The sequence below is a fragment of the Struthio camelus genome, chromosome 2 (assembly GCF_040807025.1).
Source record: "Struthio camelus isolate bStrCam1 chromosome 2, bStrCam1.hap1, whole genome shotgun sequence".
Classification (NCBI taxonomy): Eukaryota; Metazoa; Chordata; class Aves; order Struthioniformes; family Struthionidae; genus Struthio; species Struthio camelus.
The window spans coordinates 34,038,515-34,065,194 of NC_090943.1; the positions used below are offsets into that span (position 1 = coordinate 34,038,515).

Here is a 26,680-nt window from a genome sequence, read left to right on the forward strand (position 1 = left end):
GGGAAATGAAGAATTGTTTCCAAATTTTCTGCTGAGCGAACACTGGAATGTGATGCTTCATCATCAAGAATTTTATTATAGATTTTATTTTTAAATTTGACATTTTCCTTAAAGAATATAGATTTTGGGGAAAAAAAGGACATTTTACAGGAGTAAATTTGTTAAAGAATTTTGACAATACTACTACTGATGGGCTCAGAGAAGACAATGAGTGCGCTAACTTATCCATATATAATCTTTGATGGTGAGAAGTCCATCAAAACCTCTAGATTTTTGGTTGTCTCACTGTTCCACACAAGTGTGCCAGGACTACATATATTAAACAGAAAAACCTATCATGCACCCAGAAGCCCTTTGCTGTAACGCGACATGATCCCATTTGTAGTTTGTAAATGTTGGACGCTGTCCAACAAGCCACAAGTCAATGCAATCACTGACTTCCAAATAAGTCCTCCGCAGTTAAAAAGCAGTGCTTTCCATTATATTCATCTGTCTGAGCTTTATCAGAAAAAGGCCTTTTCAGACAAAGCCAGAACTGATTTTAGAGTCTATTTTAGAGCGATTCGTGAAAAAGGAATAATAATATTAGCTATTTATATACAAAAAAGTACTCAAATCACAAAGGTCATTTCAACTTTTACGAAGGATTAATTTCCTTTAGTTAGATGAACAAAAACCTTGAAAATCTAACTGCATTAGAAATCTAAAATGATTTGAACATGCAACAATCAGTTCATTAGAAGTTATACTCAAATAATTTTAGAAGCTTTTATATGTCCTTAATTCAGTCAGATTTCCCAAAGTGGAGAAGACAGTAGAAGAAATAGTAGTCGATATTAAAAAAACACATAGTCTAAAAGTGAATTAAGGAGCAAGAGCTGCAATGAGGCAGGCTAGACAGATTCACAGCTGCTGTGTTCTTATATCTAGCAAAACAGCTGGTGAAGCAGAAGTGAGGCCTCCAGGTTTCCTAGAAAGCAAAGTCAGTGGTGGGAAAAAAAAAATGTCTTGTGAAGCACACACTCTTGAAGCTGCAGGGGTGTATCTGCTGGCCTTGCACTGTGCAGCTGCCCGTCTTCATTGTCACTTAAAACCTTACTTTAGGAATCAGTAAGTTGCAGATGAAGTTTAACTCTACTCTAGGTTCCTTTTAAGTATCATGCCACATGATTGCAGTTTATAATTACACAAAAGCCAGTCATTATCTCAGGTTTATGCCAACCATGATCTTCCAATAGAAGCTCAAGCTGAGAAAGGCAGAGGCAGCTCTCAGCGGGACCAGGGGCTTAACTTGGATTGCATTTGCTCTCATCTGTGATTCATTGCAAAGAGAAGGAAGTATAGCAACCTCTGCTTATGACTTTGAAGCTTTTTCAAGTTAGAACGAGAACAAATACAACTACACAGTCTGCATCAAAGATCCTGTATTTCACACCTTTATCCAATGTTAATACTTTCTCCTATCACTTGGTCTTTTTTTCTTTATCAAGAAAAACCAGGTTGGCTGGAAGAATGAAAGCAGAAATTGTGCTGTGGATTTTACCACACTTCTAAAATCCTGAATCTATTTGTTTTATACGGTTGGGATTTTCAAAGAAACCTAAGAAGCAATACCTCCCAGTGAGTCCCAGCAGCTATGTACAGATCAGGGAACCCAGGAGCACTTTGCATTCCCAGATCCACCAGCAGACTGTGGCTATATCCTGATTCCATATCTAAGCCCCAGCTACCCATCTCTTGCTTTCCCCCCGGCAGCTCCAGGCCCTGACTGGCATGAAATTGAACTCGTACACATGAGCTACAAGAGGGTAATGGATCATAAACCTGAATGTAAGAGTATGTCCCAGCAGACGTTATAGATGCAATAAACAGAATTGCCACTCAGCTTCCTTATTTTGAAAAAAAAACCTTCCCTTTATTCTTCACATTTTATTCTTCAAATCCTTGAAATGAAAATGCTTTTATGAATCATACAAAAAGTGTATTTCCTGCCCAGGAGCATTTAAGTATCCTTACTCTTACAATTTTCAGAATATTAAAAACTTTCAAGATATTAAACAGTAAAAAATTTATAGCGTTTTTCCTCTGTATAGGGGATGGATCCGATTCCTCGCTGCTGAAAGATATTGCCACGTTCAAAACACCAGTTATTCACCCAGAAATTAAAGAATCTCAAATTCTGCCATCCTTATGCAGAGTAAAATGCCTTATGGTATTTTAGCTTGTGACAATCCCATTGATTTCATGAGACATGATAGTAAATCTGAGTGAAAACAGCATAATTAAGGAATACTGTTTTCAAGATAGGGTATTTAGTTGAAAGCCTAAATAAAATCCCAGTTGTATCAATGTACATATGAATTTCTCACTCAAATCACTGGAACCAGGTGCAGTCTGTTTGTACAATATTTAACATCTTATATGTGCTTACCGAACAATTCATACACAACATCCCAGTGTGCTCTAAGACATCTTTACCTGAAAGTAGAGATTTAGAAACCATCATTCTCCAGTCAGTTAAAATACTAAAAAACCTTCAGGTGTTCTCTTCATTAGCCTTTGACAAACTTGGAATATTTTTGAGAAAATAAATAAAGAAGTCATTCTCTTGAAAGATACATTTCACAGTCAATTTGAGACATCTGAAACAGTAGTATCATTAATAAAATTGCCACAAAATAGACACTATTGCTGTGCACTCACTAGTCAAAATTATTTACAGTGAAGTCACGAAAGGTTTTGAGAATTCAGACAAATATCTTCAGAGACCTAATCACTACTGAATTCTTTCAAACGAAGCTTCGTAAAGTGGTGTAAGAGCAACTCAACAGTTGGCTTCCCAAGACTTTCAACTGCATTTCTGTGTACTCGAAGAAAAAAAAAACCTTTAAACTACTATGAAGATAGATTTTAGTTTTTGGAAACAAGAATAATCTGATTTACTTAAATGCTTTTTCATTTTCACTAAGTGGTTGATTGACCACAGATCTCATAGATATTGCTATGCTTCCTGTTGGTAGAAATGCAGATGATTCTATGCCACTCTAGTTTTTATCACATAATAAATAGCTATTTTGACAATCTACAACGACTTGAAGTATTTGTAGACAAATTAGCTACCATTTCATCTCAGGATAAACAGATACATGCTGTCTTTCATAGGAAGCCTTACATATGCCATGCTGTGAAAAGTCAAGACATGGTCAGCCTAAAATATTTTTTATGATGCTTGAGGTACAGAGACTTAGCCAGAACACTTAGAACACTCTTCCTGTCCTCCTCTTATTCCTCAGGATCTTGAATTTTTTGAAGAGCAACGTCAGCTAAGCCAGTCTCACTTTCTAAGGGACTTTCCGGATGTGGGGCTAGTGCCTCTGACTCTTTGGTAAGCTCAGTTTCTTCTGTCCTGTCAGCAGCATGATTTGGATCCACTTCTTTGGTAGCATCTGGGCCAGGATCTGACTGTTCTTCACTTGCAGAACTAGGCTCTGCTAGTTGCACTTCATCTAAACAAAAGAGAAATCCCATCATTAGTAAACACTAAACTCATGAGTAAGCAAACATTTTTATTTTTAAGGAATAATAAATGCTAGGAAACTTACCAATTACAAAAGTGATTAATTTAACCATGCTTCACCAAAAAATACCTTAGACACGAGAGTTCTGGAAAGCAGTTCATTTTGGTTTCTTATTCTCTGTGATGGTTAATACCCAGCTGAAAACACTGCCCTAACTAGCCACAATACTGCCAAAGCCATAGGCCCATTTCGCTAAGGAGCTAACACAAGCCTGAGCACAGGATTTTGCATAAACTTCCTTCTCACTCATGCTTGTGCAGGGGAAACTTAATTCTTGGTTTGCTTGCAGATGCAGCTGTAGGTTTTTGGGTTTTTTTTTTTTTGGCTGATATATAGGATTTGTAGGGGGTATTAGCTTATAGAAATGAAACTGCTGTTGTTACGAGAAGTTTTGATACAACACCATGACAAGGTGATCTGAAACTAGGATGACTTCACTGTCTTGCTGACAATACATAATCTGATAAAGCCTATCATGTGTTGACTAGGTGCTGGAAGAAGTTAATGAAGATTAACACTTAGGTAGTGTAGCATTGACATTATAAAAGATGGCAGCCTTCCCTTTCAGCAGGGGAGGGGGAAGAACCATTCACTTAGATCCTGTCTCTCCTTCTGAAGAGGACAGCACCTGGGCACTGGCTTGTTCAGTTAAGATGAATCCACAAGTGGGTGTTTTCATCACCAGTGTGAGGTATCAGTGCTCACATCTCACTATATTTTGCTATACTTGTATGCCATGTACTTGGGAGTCTACTGGTATCCTTGCCTCCATCTTCCACAGTCCACTTCATCCCCCACAACAGCAACTCTCAGAGTAAATTGTTGAAAACTTTGGCAATTACTAATATAAGTCCTGGACCAGTATTTTACTGTCTAGCTGAAGTGAAGAGTACTTCCATTATATGACAAGCGTGATTTGTCCAGCGCACTTTTACAATCCTTAAAACAAGGGAAGAACAATCGAGTAGGATGTAAAGGAGAAAAGGCTTTTCACCCAAAATTTTCGTGTCATTTCAATCATAGAAACATTGTATCAGAATAGGCTAAGAGAGGCTCTGATTGTATCAGAGGGCTAAGAGAGAGAACATAAAGTGTTTTCTTCTGTCATAATGCATTATTTGCTTTTGGAAGGGAGAAAAACACCAGCAACATAGAAAAGAGTCAATTCTTTCGTTGTATTCACAGTACACATGAAAATTAATTTTATATAGTGATTATGAAGAAAGCAAGCATTACAGGAGAATTAATGTCTACAATGACCTTGCCAACTGGAAGAGGTGGGCTGCTTTCTTATTCTCAACTTGTCCTAGCACCTTGAACACAAAATAGAGTAGCATGAAACTTCCATATTTTCCTGAAAGATTTGGATTTTGAAACAGTACAGTGTAATTCTTATAGCTCTGTTGTAGACATCTGTGTAACTCCAGCATTAAAGAACAGTTTTCAGAAAGTACACATCATCTGTAAGTTGAAAGACTAGAATTCCAGCAAATGTAGGTATGCTGTTGTCTTACAACAAAGCCCTTAACATCACTTGCTACAGATCTTAAGACCTGTTACTATTGTTCCATGTGGTATAGTTAGTGCAGCATTAGTTGCAGCAAGCAAACTGCAGCTTCTAACCTTTATTTTGCCTTTTTTCTTGTTTCCTTTTTTCTTTGGCAGCTTCTAGTTCTTGTTTCTCATGAATTTCCTTCAGTGCCTTGCAGACTTTTTTGTGGGTAAACCAGTGTACTTTCTGGCAGTTCTGGTCGCAGTACATCACCTGAAAGTTATGAGAGCTAACAGTTCATCTTTATGTTTTAAAAAATACACAGTATTGTTGTACCTTTTAGCATACCTAGTTCCTCTATATATACTACTTTACGGTATTTTTAAGCGACGTGTAAGGTCATACGGAGTGATTCTAACTTATATAAAACTCTAATAGAATAGTTTCTTTTGCTAACTTTCAACATACAGCAACTTTATTCTTCCTCCACCCTTAAACATACCAATCTGAAAACCCAAGTACTTCTGCTTGTGGAATCTGAGGTACGTCTCTCAGAAGCAGACACGTTTTCAGTGCAGGCATGCATGTCATTCCTCTTAATTTTACTCTGTAAATAGTCACACATTCAAAATCCTCAGCAACTCAGTGGCACTAATTTTTGCAGTTCATTATAACAATTTATGGATTCTTACCATTTTACATACTGAACATCTTTTGTCTGCTCCCTTTTCCCCACAAGTTGTACAGAATTCAGCATCCACAAAACCCACTTGGCCAGTAATAGCTTGTGTAAGAACAGAAAGAGCAGTAGGATCAGAACCCTGAAAGAAAAGACAAGAAGCAGCTAATGAGAACAAATGAATTCTGTAAAACAGAGGACATACCACAGTAATACAGTAAGTTTCCGGATTAAAAAAAAATCACTATGATGAAGGGGGACAACAGAAGAGTAGCTTCCCCGTGGCCAGCTACAGTCTCACTGAAGAAGTTGTAGCACCAATGACATAAAACTAAATCATAGGAATTCAACTAACATAAAACTTAACTTACACAATCCATACAATTATGTATATACAAAGTTAATCTAGTCCTTAGCTTCTGTAGAAGGGATGATAAAAATTATTTTCTTTCACATTGTATAATGGAGTCAAATTTGAAGCTGAGTAGCTCATAGCATTTGAACACACGCTTGCATTCAGAGGAATTAATAGTTGCATAGAATCCTCACTCATTCTATACCACTGTTTTGATCTTGATCAACAGAAGTGTAATGCAATAAAGTAAAATGATAGCAAAGATAACAGCACTTTTCAATAACTGCAAATTTTTGAATTATTCAGGAAGTACATTTTAAAGAAGCAAATTTCACCCTTTACTGAACTGAATGAATGCTGTTAATTTCCAAAAGGATTTGGAGGCATGTATTATCAGTGAGGGGCAAATGTTTGGCTAATATAGATGGCATTACCTAAGCCAGAAGCAGTTATATACAAATTGCATTAATTACAAGCAGTCCTAAATAACACTGTTAGTTTCACACAGAACAGAGACAGAAATTTTAATGTAGCAAATGCATATAATAGAAGGTATTTGTCGAATTCTCATATATTCAAACAACTGCTATTTTTCCTTGGAGATTCTTTTGAAGATAAGCTAGCTATTTTAAAGTGTCAATGCTCCCTGCTAATGCTACTGCATTTGGAGACTAGATTCCTTTATCATTCAGTGAAGACAGTAGGCTCTGCTTTTAGTGCACTATCTCATCACCTTAGAAGAGCAATTAACTGCATAGGAGGTCTAGACTTCTCACTTAGGAACCCAAGTTATGCACTTAAAGTTAGTCACATTAGAACAATGAGACAAAGTTCAGAAGCCTAAAAGATAAATTTTGTACCTATTGGGGTTCACAAATATAATACTAAATTAATACTGGTAGCTTTGTTCTCCTCATTTCCATCTGAAATAATTCCAGAAACATCTTCCATGTACATCTGATGAGGTACTACTTCAACTGTCCTACTTATATGCCCTTTTGGTTTTTAGTATCACTGAAAATATGAGTATCCCACAGCTTATGTTCCTTTATCATAATTTAAATGCCCCTTTAACATTATCTGTTGGGTGAGTTAATGAACTATACTTTCCTCAGTGTTTTTTTAACATTGTCATCAGCTTGTAAATAATATGCAGTAGGTTTATGCAGATTAGTCTCTGCGCTGGCGCACAGAAAAATATTTTACTTGGCATTGATATACTACTGTGTTCAGTATACTCAAATACTGCAGACCAAGTGGTCAGAACTTCGAATCCTCAAAACGATTATTTTCATAATATTATTTAGATATTATTTGCTGATATCTTTCCCATGCAGTACAAGCAGTAATATTTAATGTATTTTACTGGTAACCATAAATAAAGAATTCTTATGTGCAGTGACGTACACATGAGAGGAAAAAAAAAGTCAGTTTGCTCCAGTTCTAAGCAGATCCGTAAACTATTAGATCAGCATGGAATATGCAAGATCATAACTACTACTAATATGCTGAGATGCTCAGACTGAATTCAAGTAATTGGGCATGCCAGAGGTCACGAGCTCCCAGGCAATTAAAAATAACAGCATTGCCTCCTTTCCAGTTCTGTATACCGGACAGTCAAACCCTATGCAACAAAACACGTCTTTGAAGGGAGAAGGAGAAAAGACTGCAAGCTCTCGTCCGAAAAACGAGACAGGAAGGAAAGTGTCTACTCTGAAGCAAGCCTTAATGCGGTACGATGACTCAAGTTTTCATATTGTGTTTATTTTTCCAGCCTAGCCAAACAGGAGAGATTGCTGTTGTAGGCATTATGCCTCAGGACATTTTAGTTCACTGGAGCCATTTAAGATAGCGGCTATTTTTAATTTCCTCAGCATACGTCACAAAATTGTTCCATTTCCCCAACATTAGTACGTATAGCATCTGGCTTCCAGAGATCAGAAAGAACCTACATTCTTAAAAGAGAATAATAACTCTTGTGTAAGATTTATTATTAACTCATCCAAAGTACTCTAACAGAGAGTATGCGAGCAAAGAAGTATTGGGAAAGATGAAGTTAGATTTTCTACTTGGAATTTTGATTTCCTAATTTAGATACACATTGTGTTGCATACTGCATCCTGCATTATCTTGCCTCTCCCACTAATAAAGGAAGCTTCACAGAATGCTTCTCCTTCTAAAATCAAATATTACCAACTTTTCATGCACTCTGGAAACAATGACTGCATTAAACCTAGGATGTGATTTGATCTTAGTGCACCTGGGGAAGAAAAAGTGCAAAATGAGTTTCATTTGTGTCTGAATCTACACATTTGTAAATCTGAACTGGCAAAGAAGAACTGAACAGACAACTTGGAATAGGAAAAAAAGCTCTGATACAGAAACAAACTGCTCCAGCTTTCTTTGACAGCTAAGGTATCTAAACATTCAGTATGGGCACAGCAAAAAAAACTAGTAGGTTGCGACATTTCAAAGCATTTTATACAGTATAAAAATATTACTATAAGTATTATTACAGGTATAATAAAACTCCTGTTTGCTGGAGAACTCAGAGACATCCAAAATCTTTGCTTAATGTAATACACTGCAGAAGCTGAGAAATAAGATGGCTTAGTTTAATCTTAATTTACTCTGCAAATTGCTGAGCAAGTATTTGCTTGATAAGAGAAACTTACTAGTTCAACAGGAGCAATACTTCTCACGAGCTGCTGGAGCAATGTAGCTTCACAGTAAGGAAACTTTCGAATGCTTTCTCGGATTAGCTTCTCTTGATATACAGGAAAACCATCTTTATCTCTTCCTTTCAAGAGACTAAATTTTTAAAAATCAAAGTCAAATAAGGAATCATGTAATAAATGTTCAGGAACAAATACACAGCATGCTGTACTAAACTTATAGAGAATTATAATTCAAAATAATTTCTGCAACTTCAAACTCAAGAGTCTTCAAAATGCAGACTAAATGATTTGTGTGCTAACGCACAGTAATTATAAAATACAAAATAACTAAATGTATGCTCTGAAACTACTACTTACTAACTCAGCCACCTAGAGAAACATAATCATTTAACGGTAGACTACTATCAGCTACGTCATACTAAAGTAGAAAGTGCTTATGTTTAAAAACGAGCATTGTAAAAATAAACTCCATTTGGTTCCTACTTTTTTATTTGGATCACTGATGAACTATTTGACTTCAGTAGGTGAAAAGTTGTTTGACTTCATAATTCATTTTCAAAATCACTGAGAAATTCACAGAGGACTATAGGGGCCCTAGGCATGAGATACTTCTGCAAGTTTGGCCACTTACTTCAATACTTAAGATGAGGCAGCTGGTTTTGCAACTCTGAGTAGGTTCTGAAGATCTGTCTAAATGATTTAAGAGCACGGGTCTCACCTAAAGCCAGTGGGACTTGCAGTGAAGTGTTTTTGGAAAAAAAAATCTTACCCTTTATGACTGCTGGAGAATAAGATGACAGGAGAAATGTTGCCAGATGATCCACATTGGACATTTAGAAATCCATTTTTCACTCACTCCCCCTTTTTCTCTACCATATAGAGCGCTCTGCTGCTTCATTGTGTATATGTGGTTGCCAAGCTCTAATGAGTTTCAGTCGAGAGCTGAAACTTTAGGAATATTTCCTTTGTACTCCAATAATGTTCAGTGCCACTTCAGAGAAACTAGGGCTCAGTGCCACCCTGAACTCACTGTAATTGGGATTATTTCAAAATTTACTTGACCTCGTCTTTATTCAAGACAATGCAACTAAACTAGCATAGTTGTAATTAGTATGAGTGGATGCATTATTACTATTTAATATTACAGTCAGAATTCTGATATCTGTAAGGCTGGTTCATATGTGTTCCTTCAGACTCCTCTGTAGAAATATACATACCTTTTGATAAATCCATCTAGTTTATCTTCTCGCTCTTTTAAGAATGTAATACATTTCTGGAAGATGCAACTGATGTAGTGCATTTTCATAGCAAGTACCTCATTCATATCTCTCTGCTTCATACACTTCTCACATATCAGATCCAGAACCCTGTAACATTTCTGCAGTGCTTCTACTTCTGCCAATAGAGGGTTCTCTTTTACCAGCAATACAATCTGTAAGAAAGATTGAAGAAAATGTAATCCAATTAGGAACTATTATTTTTAAACTTCTGCAGTAGCATAAAGCTTAGATTGCTCTTTCTAGCTAACTTCAGTGGGGTTTCTAATATTTCTCCATTTCCTTCTTATTCTGTCTTCCCCTTCTTTTGTCAATGTTATTTTCTAATTATTTAGTATTCTGCCATTCAGAGTTTCCATACTGGCAATATTCAAAGTTTAGGCTCATATTAAAAAGAAAATAGAAACACAGTTGCCTGGTGAATTAAAACCATTTCATAAAAAATACGTACAGAAACTACCGTACACTGTCCAAAACTCTCTTTCCTTTCAAATACCTACGATAAACTGGACTTGCGTGATTTAAGTGACTTCACAGAACTGGTTAACCTCACATAAATTTGGAGTCTTTTGAGTGGACTAATAAAACATTGGACTAGTTACCTGTAAACTCTACTCACTAAATTAGCTGCCACTGCAAGCACGTTGATGTTTGTATGCGCAGTGGGTACCTTGGTTGGCAGCTGTTGCCAAACGCTGACTTTGAATGGCAAGCCCAAGGAACCTGTTTTTGAATTTAGGTGTGTTTATTTCTCTGAGCTACACAGGAGGAGCAAACCATGAGAGACAGATTATTTTCAGCAAATATACTGGGAACTAAAAAAAAAGTCTCTTGCACATACGTTCAGAAACAGCAGCAGATGTTACTATGGTGAACTAGTGATTAAGGTAGGAAGATACATGCTGAGGCAGCCACTGAGAGAACAATGAGATTTTGTTAAGACAGGAAATTGTTTTTTGTTTCCACTTCAAGTGAGGCTAAGAAGAAAATGAAGCCAAAAAAGAAAGCGGTTGAGTTTTCTTTTTTACTTAAAAATACAAATCTCTCTGCTTAAAGGTGTTACTGAAAGATTCCGGCTTATTGTACTCCACTAAGTGTCACAAGGACGTGCACAGGCACAAGCACTGAAATAACTCCATTTTTGAATCATGTTTAAATGATGGCCCAGATTGTGTAATTCTTTCTCATGTTCAGAAGCACGTGAATAAGTGAATAATGCCTTTGATCTCAAATGGATTCTCTGAGGAGCTGAATGCTTTTTGACATAAAGAAACTGTTCCCATGCTAACAAACACACAATTTACGTCTTACTGCACCTTAACAGGATGCATGTTAGTAGTAGTGATTATTTTATGTAGAGGCCCAGCTAACTTTACTGGCAGTTTTGGTTCTTTATCTAGGCCTTGTGGTTTAGTATAGTAGTCTAGTCTTTCACGTGGAAAGAAGTTGTTGATGACAGTCACACAGTCGTGTTGACCTAGAAGTACACAAGAAAAAAAATCACCAGTAAGAATGAAACCATAACCAAAGCCCAAAACCAAACATAATATAACCAACAGAGATGACACTTACCCACAGAGGAGCTAAGCATGATATGCTTTGTGCCTGTAACTGGTAACTCTTGCTATTTGTTTTAAAATTGTAACTTACTGACACCCAGCAGGAAATGACTTCATGAAATTTCATTTCAAGAACCACATCCCTTTCACCCACCCTTTTTTTCTGCTAAATCTAAACTAAAATAATAGGTATTTTACCCGAAGTTATTTAGGATATTCAGAATTAAGCCATAAGGAAAGGCAGTATTTTGATTCTGATGCACAGCTACGCTAATAGTATCATATTAGTGTTAACAGTTTCTCAAGAGAAGTTCTCTGCACTTTGTCCTTTCAAAGATTAATGACATTTGCACTGGGATTTCTTTTAAGTTTTCAGAACTGAAAGAGATAACAGTATATTAATTTGAAGTGGGACAAATTATAAGAACAGAACCTGGCTAAAACTTACCTCCAAAAAAGAATAATGATGAAAGTAACAAGATGAGAGAAGTTACACCCCCCTCTTGTTTTCTACAACTGACAAAATGATGGATTACTTGGCTAAAGGGAAAGTAAAATTTAGCTTCTCTAGTTCAGGGCCACATTCTTTAAACTGATTGATTTATCTTGGCACTGACCCCATTAATCAGGAGGAGAAGACACAGCCAACCAAATTCCAGTATTTAAAATATTCCACTGTTTCAGAAGAGACTGTTCTAAGCTAAGTGTAAGACAAATGACAAGGGAATAAGTATCCTCACTTCCCACACACAGATGAATTCCTATCGATTGGACAGACAGTAAAAACGAACAGGGGCAGATTGCAATGTTCAGACCTTTGAAGAGTAGCATATCTTTGTTTGTCTGAAGAAATTTATTCTACCTTGGTGACACAATCACATTTAAACAAGAATTCTCCAAAATCGTATTGGAGATACCATTCCTCATTCAGTACAAATGAAAGTTCAGCATCACATCCAAAAATACCCTCCAAGTCCAAAATCTAAATAATAGGACTGCACTTTTTCAGTGTATTTAGTTGATGGTTAGGGTTTGCAGCTTGAACCTCAAGTGAGAAATGTCAAGCTTGTCCTCTTTTAGAAGGACAGAGTGAGATATGATGGAAATTGAAATGGCACTATCTCACTATTTAAGAAAGCAAATCCGAATGGCAAGGTAGACTTTGGATCCAGAACATGTAATGTGCTTTGACATATCTCTTATCTCACAGTCTATGCAACGGACTTCTCTTCAGGCATATTTAAACAATACAAGAGGGCTGTGTTGAAAAGAGAAGGGGTCCCTATTTTTGGTTGCTAGCAAGGTCATCTGAACAGCAATAGCTGATTCATGAAAAAGATTCCACTTTTTCTGGAAACACATCTTTGCTGGAAAAAAGTAGTATATTTGGCTGTGTTTGGGACAGGAATCTATCAAGGTGGTAAAGAAGTAAAAAAAAGGTTTAAAATAAACAAACAAAACATAACAAAAAACATGTTTTGCCCAGGGTCACACAGCACATCCAAGTGAGGAATAAGTTGAGTTTAGGTCAGCGGGGACTGACCTATCTTAGAACAGGCTCTGAGAGTTCTCCCTCCCCTGTAGAGGAGACGGAAGGGCAGGAGGTGACTCACTGCTGCTGCACAGCACGTTAGTGGCAAAGCTCAGACGCAAATTCCTGACTCCCAGTGCTGTGTTCTTTCTTTCCTACAGAGGAAGCTCCAATCATACACTTCGCACATACCTGCACTTCAGGCACCTGTAACGTTACCAGATTCCTCTTACTATTTGAAAAGTGATGACAGTGCATAAACTTACACACTTCAAGGACAGCAGCATCTATTCTTACAGATATCATCATCTGTGGTTTTAAGAAGGAGCGTGGAAATAAAATACAAACTGACTGTTACAGGATAAGATGTAGAAAAAAAGCTGAACTTCTGTGTCAATTCAGAACTGGCCATTAAATAATGTTTCTCCAATAAAAAGCAACGGAATCTAACACTTCACATTCATTAGAAATTTAGGAAATTATAAGAGACTTCCACCTTACCCACAAAAGCAGCCATCTGAGCTGCTGTCCTTCCCACAGAGTTGACAACATCTGTCTCTGCTCCAGCCTCTAACATCATCCAGGTGATTTCCTTGTTTCCTGAATTCAGAGGAAGATGCAGGAGACAAGATAGAGAACATACTAAAATTTGTATTTCTTTATTTTGTAGAAAAACAAGCAGAAAACTTATTGTTAAGAAACACAGAACAACACTGAGCAAAACGAATGTTCTCAATACCATTATTTTAGCAACAAATTAAGAGAAAGGCACAATGCTGCCTCCTTACTTCGATGGTTCAGGAGGATCAAACCAAAGAAAAAAACATTTAAACTCATTCAGGGTCAAACTGCCCTCCGCAATACACATTCAGCTTCCCCTAGAGCTTATGGGAGTTGCATGCATATAACTATACAAGAACTTGGTCCCCTTGGATAGCAGTATAGAAACAAATTGTGCTAATCTAGTTTGACAGTTCAGCTACAACATCTGCTATTCTAAGAAGAAAAACAAATTCAGTACTATTATGTAGCAGGAGCATAGGGAAGAGAACAGACTGTTCCTTTCTCCCCAGCGGGAACTGGGCGTTCAGACTGGGCTAAATACCAAATAAAATGAAGCTAAAATTTGACGGGAAGATTAAATGACTTAATTGGTGCCCTTAAGAGACTAATAAGGACACTTGTCACCAGTCGTGCTAGTTCTATTTTCAAAGGTACTCACTCTTACTTCACCAGTTTTTGTGCAGATGCTAACTAAACAGAAGTGAATATAAAAAAAGAAGTGGGCGGTAGATGGAAATGAATGTTTCCGATTTAAAAACAAAGGCATTGCTTCAACAGTGCTCTTATCCCATTTGTACTCACAGATAACAGATCTCAAAACCAACATGCAGAAGCATTCAAGCCCAAGATGGCAGGTCAGAATCTCAATTGGGAGAAAATGGTAAAAACTCAGCAATTCCAATGAAGCTACCGTCATTTAACGACCTCTAAAAGTTAGTTCCCATTTATTTGCTGCAGCTCAAATATTGCTCAAAGCCACAGAATTGCTGACATTTCCCAAAAGTCTCTGCAGACTTTTTACCAAAGTCTTAGCAGAAAAGCAATTGGATGGGCCAGTTAAGGTTCATATGTGCACATATGCCTATCGTTTTTTTATGATAACGATGAAAGAAAGCAGAACTTAAAACTCTACCTGCTAAGAAATCTTAAGCATACTTCCACAAAAGCTCTTTCTTGGGAAAGATAAAAGTGGTCTAGTTAAGAAGATATTTAAAATAAGCTAACATTCCCAAATCTAATCCTATTGTTTTTAGGGAATGCCCTTTTCTCACTCAAGGAAATAACTGTCCCTTCTATCAGGGAAAAATAATAGCATGAGGACAGCTGCAAATTACCCACCTAAGCCCAAAGTTCCAGAAGATATATACAACTATAAGCAGTTTCATGGAAAAAAAAAAAAAAAAGAGGAGTGGAAGAGGAGAAGGAGAAGTAATGTAAGAAAACAAAAAGAAACTTGCTCAATAATTTTCAAAAGGCTATAAAGATTTCAAAAATAATGTAAGAGAGAAACGCAAAATCTGAGCAGCTTCAAATACCGGATTGATTTGATAAGCCTCAAATACTACGAAAAGCTACTGATGTAAAGTGCTAAAAAAGGCAGTATGATAAAGCATCTTTTTCAACACAACACTATAATTACACAGAATTTATCCCACTGCACAAGAAAACTGCCACAGGAGACTGAATTTTGAGATCTGTGACTAAACAGGTCAGACAAAGTACAGATAGACTGTACGCCTCAAAAAGCCAAACAAAGCCAATTTTTATATGGGAAGAAAGACCCCAAGCCTTAACAGTAGCTATCCCTGTACCACTGTCCTGATACTTCTACAGGTCTAGACATACTTACGTGATTCATGTAAGTAACAGAAAGCCTGAACGATACAAAAGTGTCAATGTTTTCCTTTAAATTATTAACTTTTGGCAAATTGTACACATAAATGTTACAAAAATCAGCGACCTAATTTTACTAAGAAGTTACCTGAAAGTCCAGCAAACATCAAGGCAGTATATCCATGCTCATGTTCATTGCAGTTAACATCAGCCCCGTGTCGCAAGAGCAACCTGCACATGTCTACCTTCCCTTTGTACGCTGCATGCATTAGAGGGGTCATGCCATGCTAACAAAAGAAAGAGGAAGGAAGAAGCATTCAGAAAAGCGTTAGTTACATCTCTGGATCTTTGTACCACGGATAATTTTCACTTGTACACAAATATTCACTTTGAACTGCCAAAACCTTACATGATGCATAGGTTAGTAACAGCAAACAAGCTCACAAAATCTTGATGAATAAAAGTGACTTTTAACGTACAGGAGACTTTCCATACATTGCGTCACTGTTTTCTGACTACAATGTGCTATATATTTGAAGCAGACCAGCCTTCAATGAATCAAAACCATTTATCCTCAGTTAGTCAATGGTCTTTTGTATAAGACATTAGTGTTAAAAATGAGTAAGGCTTCTGATGGAGAACTTCGTTTTAGAGAACGTCAGGTTCCTAAGTTATTATTTTTCCTTTGCATTATATACTAAGAAACAAGAAGAATTGGAATGGAGGGGTCTTGTTTTTTCCGATTCAATGATCTGCAGTCTCTGACACCTGTCTTGTTCATTTTTAGTCTTGATTTACCGGTATTGTGCCTGTGATGTTACATCAGTCTGAATCCCCTGAATGCTCTTCTAAAGCTGTACAGCTCTAACTAGACCTTAACAACTACATAGCCTCAAACTTTGCCTTTTGATACACTGCACTAGTACAAAAACGGTTAGTTACAGCAAATGAGGCACTGTGTTTTCCTCAGAACGTCACTGGGGTAAATATAAATGCAAATCTGGGCAAATCCTAGAGAAAATTTTCAGAACGAGGGTGAATTGTGAATACAGCCTTTCTCCCTCTTAAAGGGCAGGGAAAAGCAAATTTCTCTTTGAGAAAATTGCATGACCTTCAGTTTTTAGAACTTGATAAACTTTTTCCAGCATGTTGTTTATTTTCACTTAACATCAAGTCAGGATTCATGTTACCAGCCAAGAGACAGTAATTGCCCAACAACATTCCCCAGCACTGAATACGGGGGAGTGCCATTTAGCCTCTCCCATAATGAAATCAAAATGGCATTTTCTTCCCTTTTTTGCAAGTTAAGACTATGTGCATGCATACACTCATTTACACCATTACTACAGCTCAGTAAATGCATGGTGATGTGACATTCTGAAATAACCTAATTGTCAGTTAGAGCCTTAATATATATTTTGTTTCCAACTATGATAGAATGGAAACTAAATAAACTTACCAGTATCATGTTCACAGAATTCCTTAAAAAATGAGGGAAAACAGGCAAGTTCAAATTATTCCCTGTCCTAACTGAAAACATTACAAAATGATTTCTTGACATAGGATATTTAAGTAGCCGGAAATATTCTGGTATACTGCAACATAAAATGTCATTAAAGAAACCTAAGACCTGAGCAAAGCAGTTGGCAAACATGAAACAAATTTGTAATTGGTTTTGCCAGATTTTATTTGCAGTCCTGCAAAGAAAAGTTAAGGGATTATATCTTAGAAGGCAATTGTTATGGGACAACCCCACTTTGAAGCAATAGTATAGATTCTCCCTCTTTAGCAGCATAGAGAAGTACTACTGTGACACAGTAAGAACACAGTAAGATTTTCATCAGGGAAGGAACATTAAGGAAACAGTGACCTTAAGCGTGGTTATAAATTGAATGCCTGTTATTTTAATTAAAAACTTGACTGAAGATTTTAGGACAAAGGAAAGGTATTTTCTTATGTTCTCCCCTCCTTCTGGGAAACTTTGAAAAAAACTATGATTAAATCTTGAAAGTGTGAAGCTACTGTAATGTTGACCATAAAACCTATCAAGCAGAAAACATGTGGATAGACGACAGAAAACTGGATTTAAAGCCACCCTAATATCAGCCTTTCACATTCACAGCAAAGAAAAAAGGGACAGGCTAATCACAAGCTTGTCCAGAAAGGCCAGAGAAGTACTGTGCCCTGTGTTATGTTCCTGTACAGAAATTGAAATGACTGCAAACAGTCTGCACAGGCAGTGTCAAAGACAGGTCCAAACACAGGGTGTGTTCTGACAGATGACATTTGGATCATCAAAAGAACATACTTAACAGACTAAGCTGGCAGACAGTTTATTAAGCATACAGATGAAACAGAAATTGCTTTATTCTTTCAATAGGGAAGCTAGGACAAAGAATTAGTTTTCTAGCAGCAATTACGTAACATTCTTCTGTCTGAAAATCCATTCCTTTAAACTCATCCCCTATGATAAAAATGAATCTTTCCCAGTTTCTTGTTTTCTTCATAGGGCTATTACATGGGCTGCAGTGAACATTAACATTTCCTGTCTTCTGCAGGGTTACAAGCATTCCCTGTAAGTCTGACTGTACATTAGAAATAATTTGCAGCAAATAATTGCTTGGCACCTCCCTTGACTGGGGTCTTCTGCTCATCAACCAGCAAGGACCCCCTGGCACAGAGGTCTGCCTCACAGCCAGCCCAGCTTCACCACACACCACCCTTCCCTTTCCCTGATGTTGAAAACATACCAGAAGCAGACTGAAGGGGGTGATTTCATGAGATGAGTTGACCTACTGCTGCCATGGCAAGGGAGCAAATTGAAGAGAAACAAATTCTGCAGATTCGGTAGGCCGAATCAGCTCGCAAGGAGAGAAAAGGAGGAGTATGCGTGTGTGTGCGTGTGTTGGGGTGGGGGGTAGGGCTCCATGGCTAGGACTAGGGGAAGAAGAAAACAGATTAGTATTTCTCCCTACAGCACCAGGGAAGTATTATATCAAGGTGTGCTTCCTCAGGATGAATAAAACCAAATTCATAAAGGTAGCAAACTGGAAAAACAAACCCCTGTTTTCTACAGCTATGGAGGAAGTTTTCAGTAACACTTTCTCAACCATCTTTGACTGGAAGAATGAGGGGAGGGGGAAAGGGAGCAAAAAGTCAGCAGACAAATCAAATACATAGACTATCTTTGTATGCCAGTAACCTGTGTACGTTTGGTAGAAAAGCTGATCATGTGGCCAACACATAAACATTCATGCTGACTGTGTAAGAAGACAGACACTACATATACATACACACACACACACACACACAAATTTAAAAGCTATTGTTTTGTGGGTAGCACATTGCTGATTTGAACATCACAAACTGAAGCAGCCACATAGACCAGTGTTACTCAAGAAAGACGAGGAATCAAACAGGTCCCAGAACTCCCAGGGTTTTGGAGACCACACCTCTCACACTCAGTTCACGCTTTTTACTTCTCAGCTCTGTAAAGCTTGGCCAAGACGTGGCACACGTGAGCTGGATCACACTGGCGTGGCTCCCTCAGCGTATATTCAGATATGCCATGACGCTGCAGTAGGCATGGTAGCTAACTAACGAGTTTTAAGTGAGGGCTGATGTGGCATATACTAGTAAATAGGACTGTGTAAAAAGTAAAAAGACTGTGTAAGCTTTAGCTGAAAAACTGCTACAGACACTTGTACGCTGTGACACTGTTAAAGCATCTGCCTCCCTTTCCCAGTTCATTTTGCAATGAGGAACCCAACCCCACATTAACATGGAAAAAGTGCCTTATTTTATTCTTTAGATGCTGGCAACTGCACCAGTTCTATTCATTCAAGGAATTATAAATTAATCACATAGACTGGTAGTTTGAGTTTTATTTGAGAGAATACTTGGGAAGTCACCAAAAAGGAGACAAATGATGCAAAAATAGTAGATGTCACAAAAAAGCACAGAGAAACTCCCACTTGAGGAGCGTCTTCAGAATCACCTCTCCTTAAATAAGAAGAGCCAGCATTACTTGAAATTAGATCAACTCATTAGCTGAAGTCTAATTAAGCTAGATGATATTTGGAACTGGATTGTAAAAACGTCTCTAACTGACCTTTAACAGAAATGCTACTGAATGCTGCTAGTTTTTCTTTCATCACATGAAAGTCTTCAGAAATTTCAGCCTTAAAGCTTCTAAAGAAGATCACCCCTATCTTTAATTTACTGCAAGTTAGATTTGGAATGTATATGTATGAATAAATTTGTTTATAGCTAAGTATAAACTAATTATAATATGAACTGCTGTTCAGAGAGTGCAGATATGTCCATCATTGTTATGTTTTTCCTCCTTTATAATCTTCCTGCTGAGCTGCTGATTTCACATACGTATCACATTAGATTTCTCTGATAATCTGTTTTATCAGCAGTGATGAAAAGTTAAATTCTACATCAATGACCTGCATGGAAACCAGGAGATTCTTAATAGCTGTCGAGTTTTCTCTGGTCAATGGATTTCAAAATACTAGGTAAAAAAAAAAAATGTCAAAAGCCAGAACTCTGTCTCCTCAATAAAGGTCAAGCTTCTGGATATTTTCTGCTAACACAGGAAGTTTATACTGGAACAGCAAGTAGATTGACTGCAAAACCCTCCACTGAAGATAATCAATATGAATAAAATTATATAGACCTCACACACTAATAAGCAGGCTGCTGTACTACCTTCCAGAAATTATTCAGTTCCGTAATTGGCACATAAAAACAGGCTGTCCAAACGGATTATTTTATATTATAGAAATAAAAGGGTGAATTAGCAAGCTAGAGGGAAATAGCAAAGCCGAAAATGCCAAATGATAGTTCTGTACATGATAAGTACCTTGAAATGATTTCAAGTGTAAACAAATATGAAGCCTTTTCAGGTCAAGCCTCTCTGTTTCATCCATTGAAGTGAACTTTTCAAGAAAATAGGGGACTGTAGTATTACAGTGCTCCTTTGCAACATTAACTACCAGCATGACTGGAGGAAACTTCCATGGCTAGAAATCCAACGTGCTTCCTCCAGACCACATTTCTGTAACAAACTGAGAGATCTTAGCCACATCCTGCATATGGATGGAGCTAAAGTCTACGAACTGCCAACTTGAAGTCACAACAATATTTACAAGTTCTGTACTCCAAGGAAGAAGAAAATTCCAGAAGACTTTCTTCTACAGTGCATTTCTAAACTAACAACCTTTCCACCTAAAATAGGACAAATAAAAATGAACAATTAGTGTGCACTGAAATGAAATATGCATACGTGTTTACTTTGCATCCATTTCCACCATCCATATATTTGTCTTAATATTCTGGGGCATCTGAGCTTTAAAAAAAACATTAAAAATAATAACAATAATAAAAAAGTTTTCAAAGTGCCAGAACAGCAGCAATGCACTTCTATGTTTTCATAAAAGCAGTAATTAAGCCTACATATTTTTCCTTTCTTCAACTCCCTAAATTCCCAAAGGAACAACAACAAAAAAGGTTTTTTGATTTACTCAGGAAGAATGTGGGGGAAAAAACCTCTAGCTACTGAATATCTGCACTACTCTAGAATACGGGCACCTGCAAAACAATTAATTTGAATAGAGAGGACTTATAACTTAACGGTACTTTGAAGACACCTATTGCTTCCAGTATAGTGCCGCAGACAGGAGGAAGTGAAGCAAAAATGAATCTTGGACATAAGGGCAGAAAAAGTAAATAGGCTTACAGAAGTGATTTATTTATTAATTACTTTTTTTATTTTTATTTACTTAAAAATATATCTAACAATAGTAAAAGTAAAGCTGAAATACTGTATCCAGGTCACATTTATTTTCCTGAAGGAAGAAGCTGGAATGACTGGAAAGGATTTGGAGAAGAGCTATGAAATTAGCTTGGATACTGGAAAAACATAATTGCATTTGATAGTTGAAAAGTCAATGTACTTGGAGGATGTTAAACTGTGACTTAGTCCTTGTCTAAAGTTACATGGAGAAAAGACTGCTGACTCAATAGTTTTTAATCTAGCAGTAAGTGGACCTGGGGATATACAGGTAGACACAATCAAACCAAAAACTAATGAGATATCTCTTTATGTATTTATTTTATTTTAAATCTGGAAGTACAACATGGAATCTTGCTTATGTGAAATTATTAAAATGCCTCACGTTTGCTGTACCACAAATAGAAGAAAGAGGCTACAGAATTAGCATAATTACATTATAAAAGTATTTCCAAAAAAGAAAAAGTATCTCAAAAATTCTTATTTCCCACCTCATTATGCTCCCATATCAATACCTAAGCATTTCACTGTCAGGGCTCTGTTTCCTCATTTCTTAACATTATTTATATTGCTACTATTAAACATTTTTGCTAATGTGATTCTAGGACAAACAGCTAAGGCTGTGAAGAAGGAAAATAAGACCTGACATATTCAAAGCAGCCTCCAGTTGTGTCACACTTGGATAACAGACGAAACTAATGTTTAATTGATGTCTCACGCATTGTTTATTTATGCACAGATACTAGAACAACACATTAGAGAAAAACTAGTTTATAATAGAGAAAGTCTAACAGTTGATGTGTGATGACTGGTGGATTAAGAATCCTAAATAAATCAAAACCCTTTCCTTTTCCACATAATCACCAAGCACCATTCTTGGGGGGTGGGGGGGGGAAGAGACTGTAAGAAGTTCTTTGCATAAACTGTTTAAGCCTTACACTCAAAGCACATATTTACTCAGATGTGAACGAACATTAGGCAAGTACTGTTAATACTATTTCTTCTTTAAGTATAGCCTGAGACATAACTCAGTTATAGTTTCTATTAATAAACCACATCCTCTCAGCAGTAATCTTGTGTGTTGCACTAATACTGCACAGGATTCCCTATGTACTAGTCCATCATTTAAACTAAAATAGATGCTTTTAAAGCTCAAATTAAAGCACACTTGAAAGCATCTTACACTGTATCTTGGGTTCCTCAAGTTTATTGTAAAGCTTTGATTAGTTTGTCAGAAGTTTGCTGAGATTTATACATAAGAAATTAAGGTTTAAATATCTAATTCTGTTTAAATACAATCAGAAAACTGATATGCTGGTAGGAAATCAAAAAAAAAAGGTTAACAATATCCCAGGAACATGCCAGTGGATTGAGGGAAGTGATTATATCCCTCCCATCAGCACCTGTGAGATTGCCAGTCTCACCTGGGTCTTCCAGTACAAGATATCAATAAACTGCAGTGAGTTCAGCAGAGGACCATGAAGACATAGCAGCAGCTCCCACATTGGGGGCTGGAGCACTCATCCATCGGAGGAGACATTGAGGAAGACGGGCTTGTTCAGCCTAAAGAAGAGGTGCACTTGGGGGCCGGGGTGGGGGAGGGAGGGAAACCTACCAGTAGCTCGGCAGTGCCTACGGGAAGGTTATCAAGAAGATGGAGCCAGACTCTTCACAGTTACATGCAGCAGGAGGACAAGAGACAATGGGCATAAATCGAGAGAGAGGTTCAGCCTGATATGAAGAGAGCCTTGTTTCACCATGAGCACAGTAAGGCAGTGGAACAGGTTACCCAGAGAGGTTGTGCAGTTGCCATCCTTGGAGTTTTACAAGGCCCAAAGGCATAAAGCCCTGAGCAACCTGGCCTAACCTCATAGGTGACCCTGCTTTGAGTGGGAGGTTGGACTACAGACCTCCTGAGGCCCCTTGCAGCCTGAATTTACCAGTGATTGTATGAGTAAACTTGGGAAAAACACATATATTAATATGAAGTACCTAGTGAAACACAGATACATGCAATTGGACATTTAACACTGATCTGAAGTGTGCTGGGCAATTACAGTTTTGCTTCCATGTTACACTTTATATCAATGCGTCATACTTTCAGAAAACACGGTTAAAAAGCAAAATATGAGGAAATACACAGGAACCACACACTAGAGTCCTTCATCAAAAAAATTCCTCCCATCTGCAGGCAACACTTAAGGATTAAGTCTTCTACATGGCTGTAACACCTGCTTCTGGAAAAGACAGCATTTACCATTTCTGACTTAGCTGCTCTCTCTCTCTCTCTCTCTATGGTTATCACTCTGCAAAGGTAAGGCTTTGGGTGACACTATACAAGTGTGAGATGGATGAAAAACGGGGACAGGTTTTCTTTATCCATATTGTCTGCTGCTAACTAAACGGATGCACTACAGTTTTGTAGAGGTGACAGGAAACGAGGGAGCTCCTCTGCAGTGTTCTTCTCACCTTTCCCATAACAAAGTTCATGCAGGGTTTTAAGAGACAATACAAACTCGGTAGTAACATTAAATCTCAAATTTTCTTATAAAGTAAGAACTCTTCAAAGGTTTATTATTCAGCTGCAGGCTGGAAACGTCTTCAGAATAATTTTGATTTCCAAGAATCTATATAGCAACAATACTGAATAACAAGTAAGCCTTCAGAGCTAGTATTTTCTTTGCTAAACCCACTACAATGTTGGTATGGTTTGTTGTACCTCATCCAAGCAATTGACACGGACATTCTTGCTGCCCAGTAGCCTTCCAGCCTCTTCAGTGTTTCCTTTAATTAAAGGAGAAAAAAAAGGGAGAAAAAGAGAGGGGGAGGGATGAGAAAGGAAAAAAAAAAAATTAAGAATCAAGGGGAAAACTGGTCCCATTCCCAATTTAAATCAAAATGTTTGTAGATTAACTGCTTGTGGTAATTACCAATAAATCAGTAACATTTAAGTAAGAGGCTCAGGAATGAACTGTGCTCCATTCTAGAAGCTATAAGCCAAAAGCTCATAACAATAAACAGTAGTTGATAACATGCATTAAGCGTAAACATTCATTTATCTGAAGTAAGAGATCTACACGCACATACAAGAACAGGATACCAATGTCTCTTCATAAACTCCATCAGAACAATTCTGAATGAGTTAAAAGATACTGACTATGTTAATACTTCTGAACTTTGACCTCTTCTGGAGCATTTTATGTCTAAAAGACCTATCTAAATGCCCACAAGAGGGAATTATCACGTTAAAGACTTTTCTGGGCTGAATGAAGCATGTTTTATAATTTGCTCCCCTTTACTTTTCTGTTTAAATTTTAAAATTTGAAACATTTCACCTCTCAGGCAAAAACGCAGGTCTACAGAAGCAGAAGGAATTTCCCTTCAGTAACAAGGAACAGAAGTAGAACATGAGGACTGGGACTGATAGAGAGAGCTTAGTCACTGACACTTCTGAAAATTACCAAATACATAAGGAGACTCAAGATTTTTAGAAATCTGTGCAATGAAAAAAACAGGCCATACCTTTTTATTTTTAAATTTGCTATGGGAATCCTTCCGTTAAGCCACAGATGTTAGGACCCAAAGCCCACTGAAATTAGTGAAAAGACCTTCAACATAACTTCAGTGGGCTTTCACTCAGACCTAGTAAACAAATAAAAAACCACTCCAAGAGTCTTGACTTGGGGACTTTTATTTAATTTATTGCCAGTTAAAACAAACTTCTGATCCTCGATTCAATCATAGGCAAAGGTCTTTTGGCAGTGGACTGCCTGGCCAGTTTAGATGGAGTTTGTAGTATAACTATTTAGGCAGCTAGGGCCATGAAATTCACATTACTGGACCATAAGATCCAATTTTTAATGCAAGTATGATAGAAAGCCCCAATACCAATAAACATACGTACCACAAAGGGGTGAAATTGCACCACTTACGTGAAATGCAAAATAAAAGAGTAGAAATGATAAAAGCTGTACAATATTCTGGACAAGCACAAGTTCTGTTAACTCAAAAACAATTTCTGTCTGCAAGGACAGCCAGGTTTAGCAACAGTAGCTATAAAAAATGAAATAGGATAAAGAACTAGATTATCCCCAAGAAGGCATTTTTCAGAACACGTTAACACAAGTCATTAGGTAAATGTCAATACACATGACTAGCGTGAAAATACAGAAGAACGAGGTAAGCCCAGCCAGGCTTCCCCAGTCGAGCTGTTCAGGCATGCAAATTCCCTCCACATCCGGCAAGCAGCCCTCTTTGCACCTCGTGGATGACACACGTGCGCCCGGCACACGCCGAGTTTGAGAGAAAGGAGTGCGCTCACTCCCGAAGAGGCAAGCAGCCATTTTCGCCGCTCGTGAAACAGGGGGGTGGGGGGGGGGGAAGGGGAGAAACTGTGACGGGACCCAAAGGAAAAGGCTGAAAAAAAACCCGTATCAGGTCAGCGTGAGGACAGGGACGGTGGGGCTCAGGGCCTCCGTCCCGCGCCCTCTCCCGAGGGCGCAGGAGGGCCCGCGCGAGGCGGCGCCGCGGCTGCGCTCCGCCGCCAACGGCTGCGCGCGCGCCGCTAACGGCCGGCGGCACCGGGCAGCTCGCGCTGCCGGGCCCTCGCCGACACCAGCGCTGTCAGCGGGCGGGGGCCGGAAGGACGCACGCCCCCTCCTCGAGCGCCACACGCGCGGCTGGTGCGGGGGGGGGGGTGCGCCCGGGCCCCCCACGACCGCCGGGGCTGCGACACGGCTGAGCCCACCGAGGCACGGCGTGGCGCGGGGCGTCCCCGCCAGCCGGCGGGAGCGCCCCCTCCTCCTGCGCATGAGCGCGGCGACAGGCCCACTCGGGCGGCGGCACCGCCGCCCCCCGCCCCGCCGCGGGGGCGGGCGCGCTCACCTTTGGCGATCACTCCCAGCAAGTCCTTCTCCTCTTGGCTCAGGTCACCTTTCCTAGGAGGGGCCATCGCTCCTCTCTTGCCCGCCGGGGGCGGTAAGGCAGAGCCGGGACGGTGCCGGCCGGCGAGGCGACCTCAAGGCGGGTGGCTGCGGCGCGGACCCCCCCCCGCCGCCCCCTCCCTCCGGCAGGCCCAGCGGCGCCCGTGCCCGCCCCCGCCCTGCCCAGCATGGCAACTTCCGCCCGCCGCTCCGCCCCGCGAGCGCCCCGCCGCAGGCTAAACCATCCGCCCTCCGACGTGGGGGAAACCTATGTCAGCCTGTTCGCTTTACCTGCCTTCCGGCTCGGCGCCGCAGCCGAGAAGGAGCCTATTCCTATCTAAACCCTTTTAATAAAATTAAATGACAGAGACTGTTGCTTTTTCGTCTCTACTTTATGGCTCCCTTGCCGCTC

General features: G+C 38.8%; 1 protein-coding gene across 1 annotated transcript; it reads right to left on the reverse strand.

Moving 5' to 3' along the window:
* Positions 1-1,890: 1,890 nt before the first annotated feature.
* On the reverse strand, positions 1,891-26,440 carry ANKMY2 (ankyrin repeat and MYND domain containing 2). Its single transcript, XM_068935018.1, has 10 exons — positions 26,231-26,440; positions 24,066-24,130; positions 15,695-15,833; positions 13,651-13,749; positions 11,376-11,536; positions 10,000-10,214; positions 8,780-8,915; positions 5,763-5,891; positions 5,202-5,343; positions 1,891-3,506 (listed from the first exon to the last, which is right to left on the reverse strand). Exons 1-10 carry the CDS (start codon positions 26,295-26,297, stop codon positions 3,283-3,285), a joined length of 1,377 nt encoding a protein of 458 aa, XP_068791119.1. The 5' UTR covers positions 26,298-26,440; the 3' UTR covers positions 1,891-3,282.
* Positions 26,441-26,680: the final 240 nt, after the last annotated feature.

Excerpts from the sequence above, each read along its gene's own strand:
- ANKMY2 (XM_068935018.1), bottom strand. The coding sequence starts at position 26,297 with ATGGCCCCTCCTAGGAAAGGTGACCTGAGCCAAGAGGAGAAGGACTTG. Across the intron at positions 24,131-26,230 it reads GCTGGGAGTGATCGCCAAAG|GAAACACTGAAGAGGCTGGA; the intron begins GTGAGCGCGCCC and ends CTTTAATTAAAG. Across the intron at positions 15,834-24,065 it reads GTGTCAATTGCTTGGATGAG|CATGGCATGACCCCTCTAAT; the intron begins GTACAACAAACC and ends TTCTTTTGTTAG.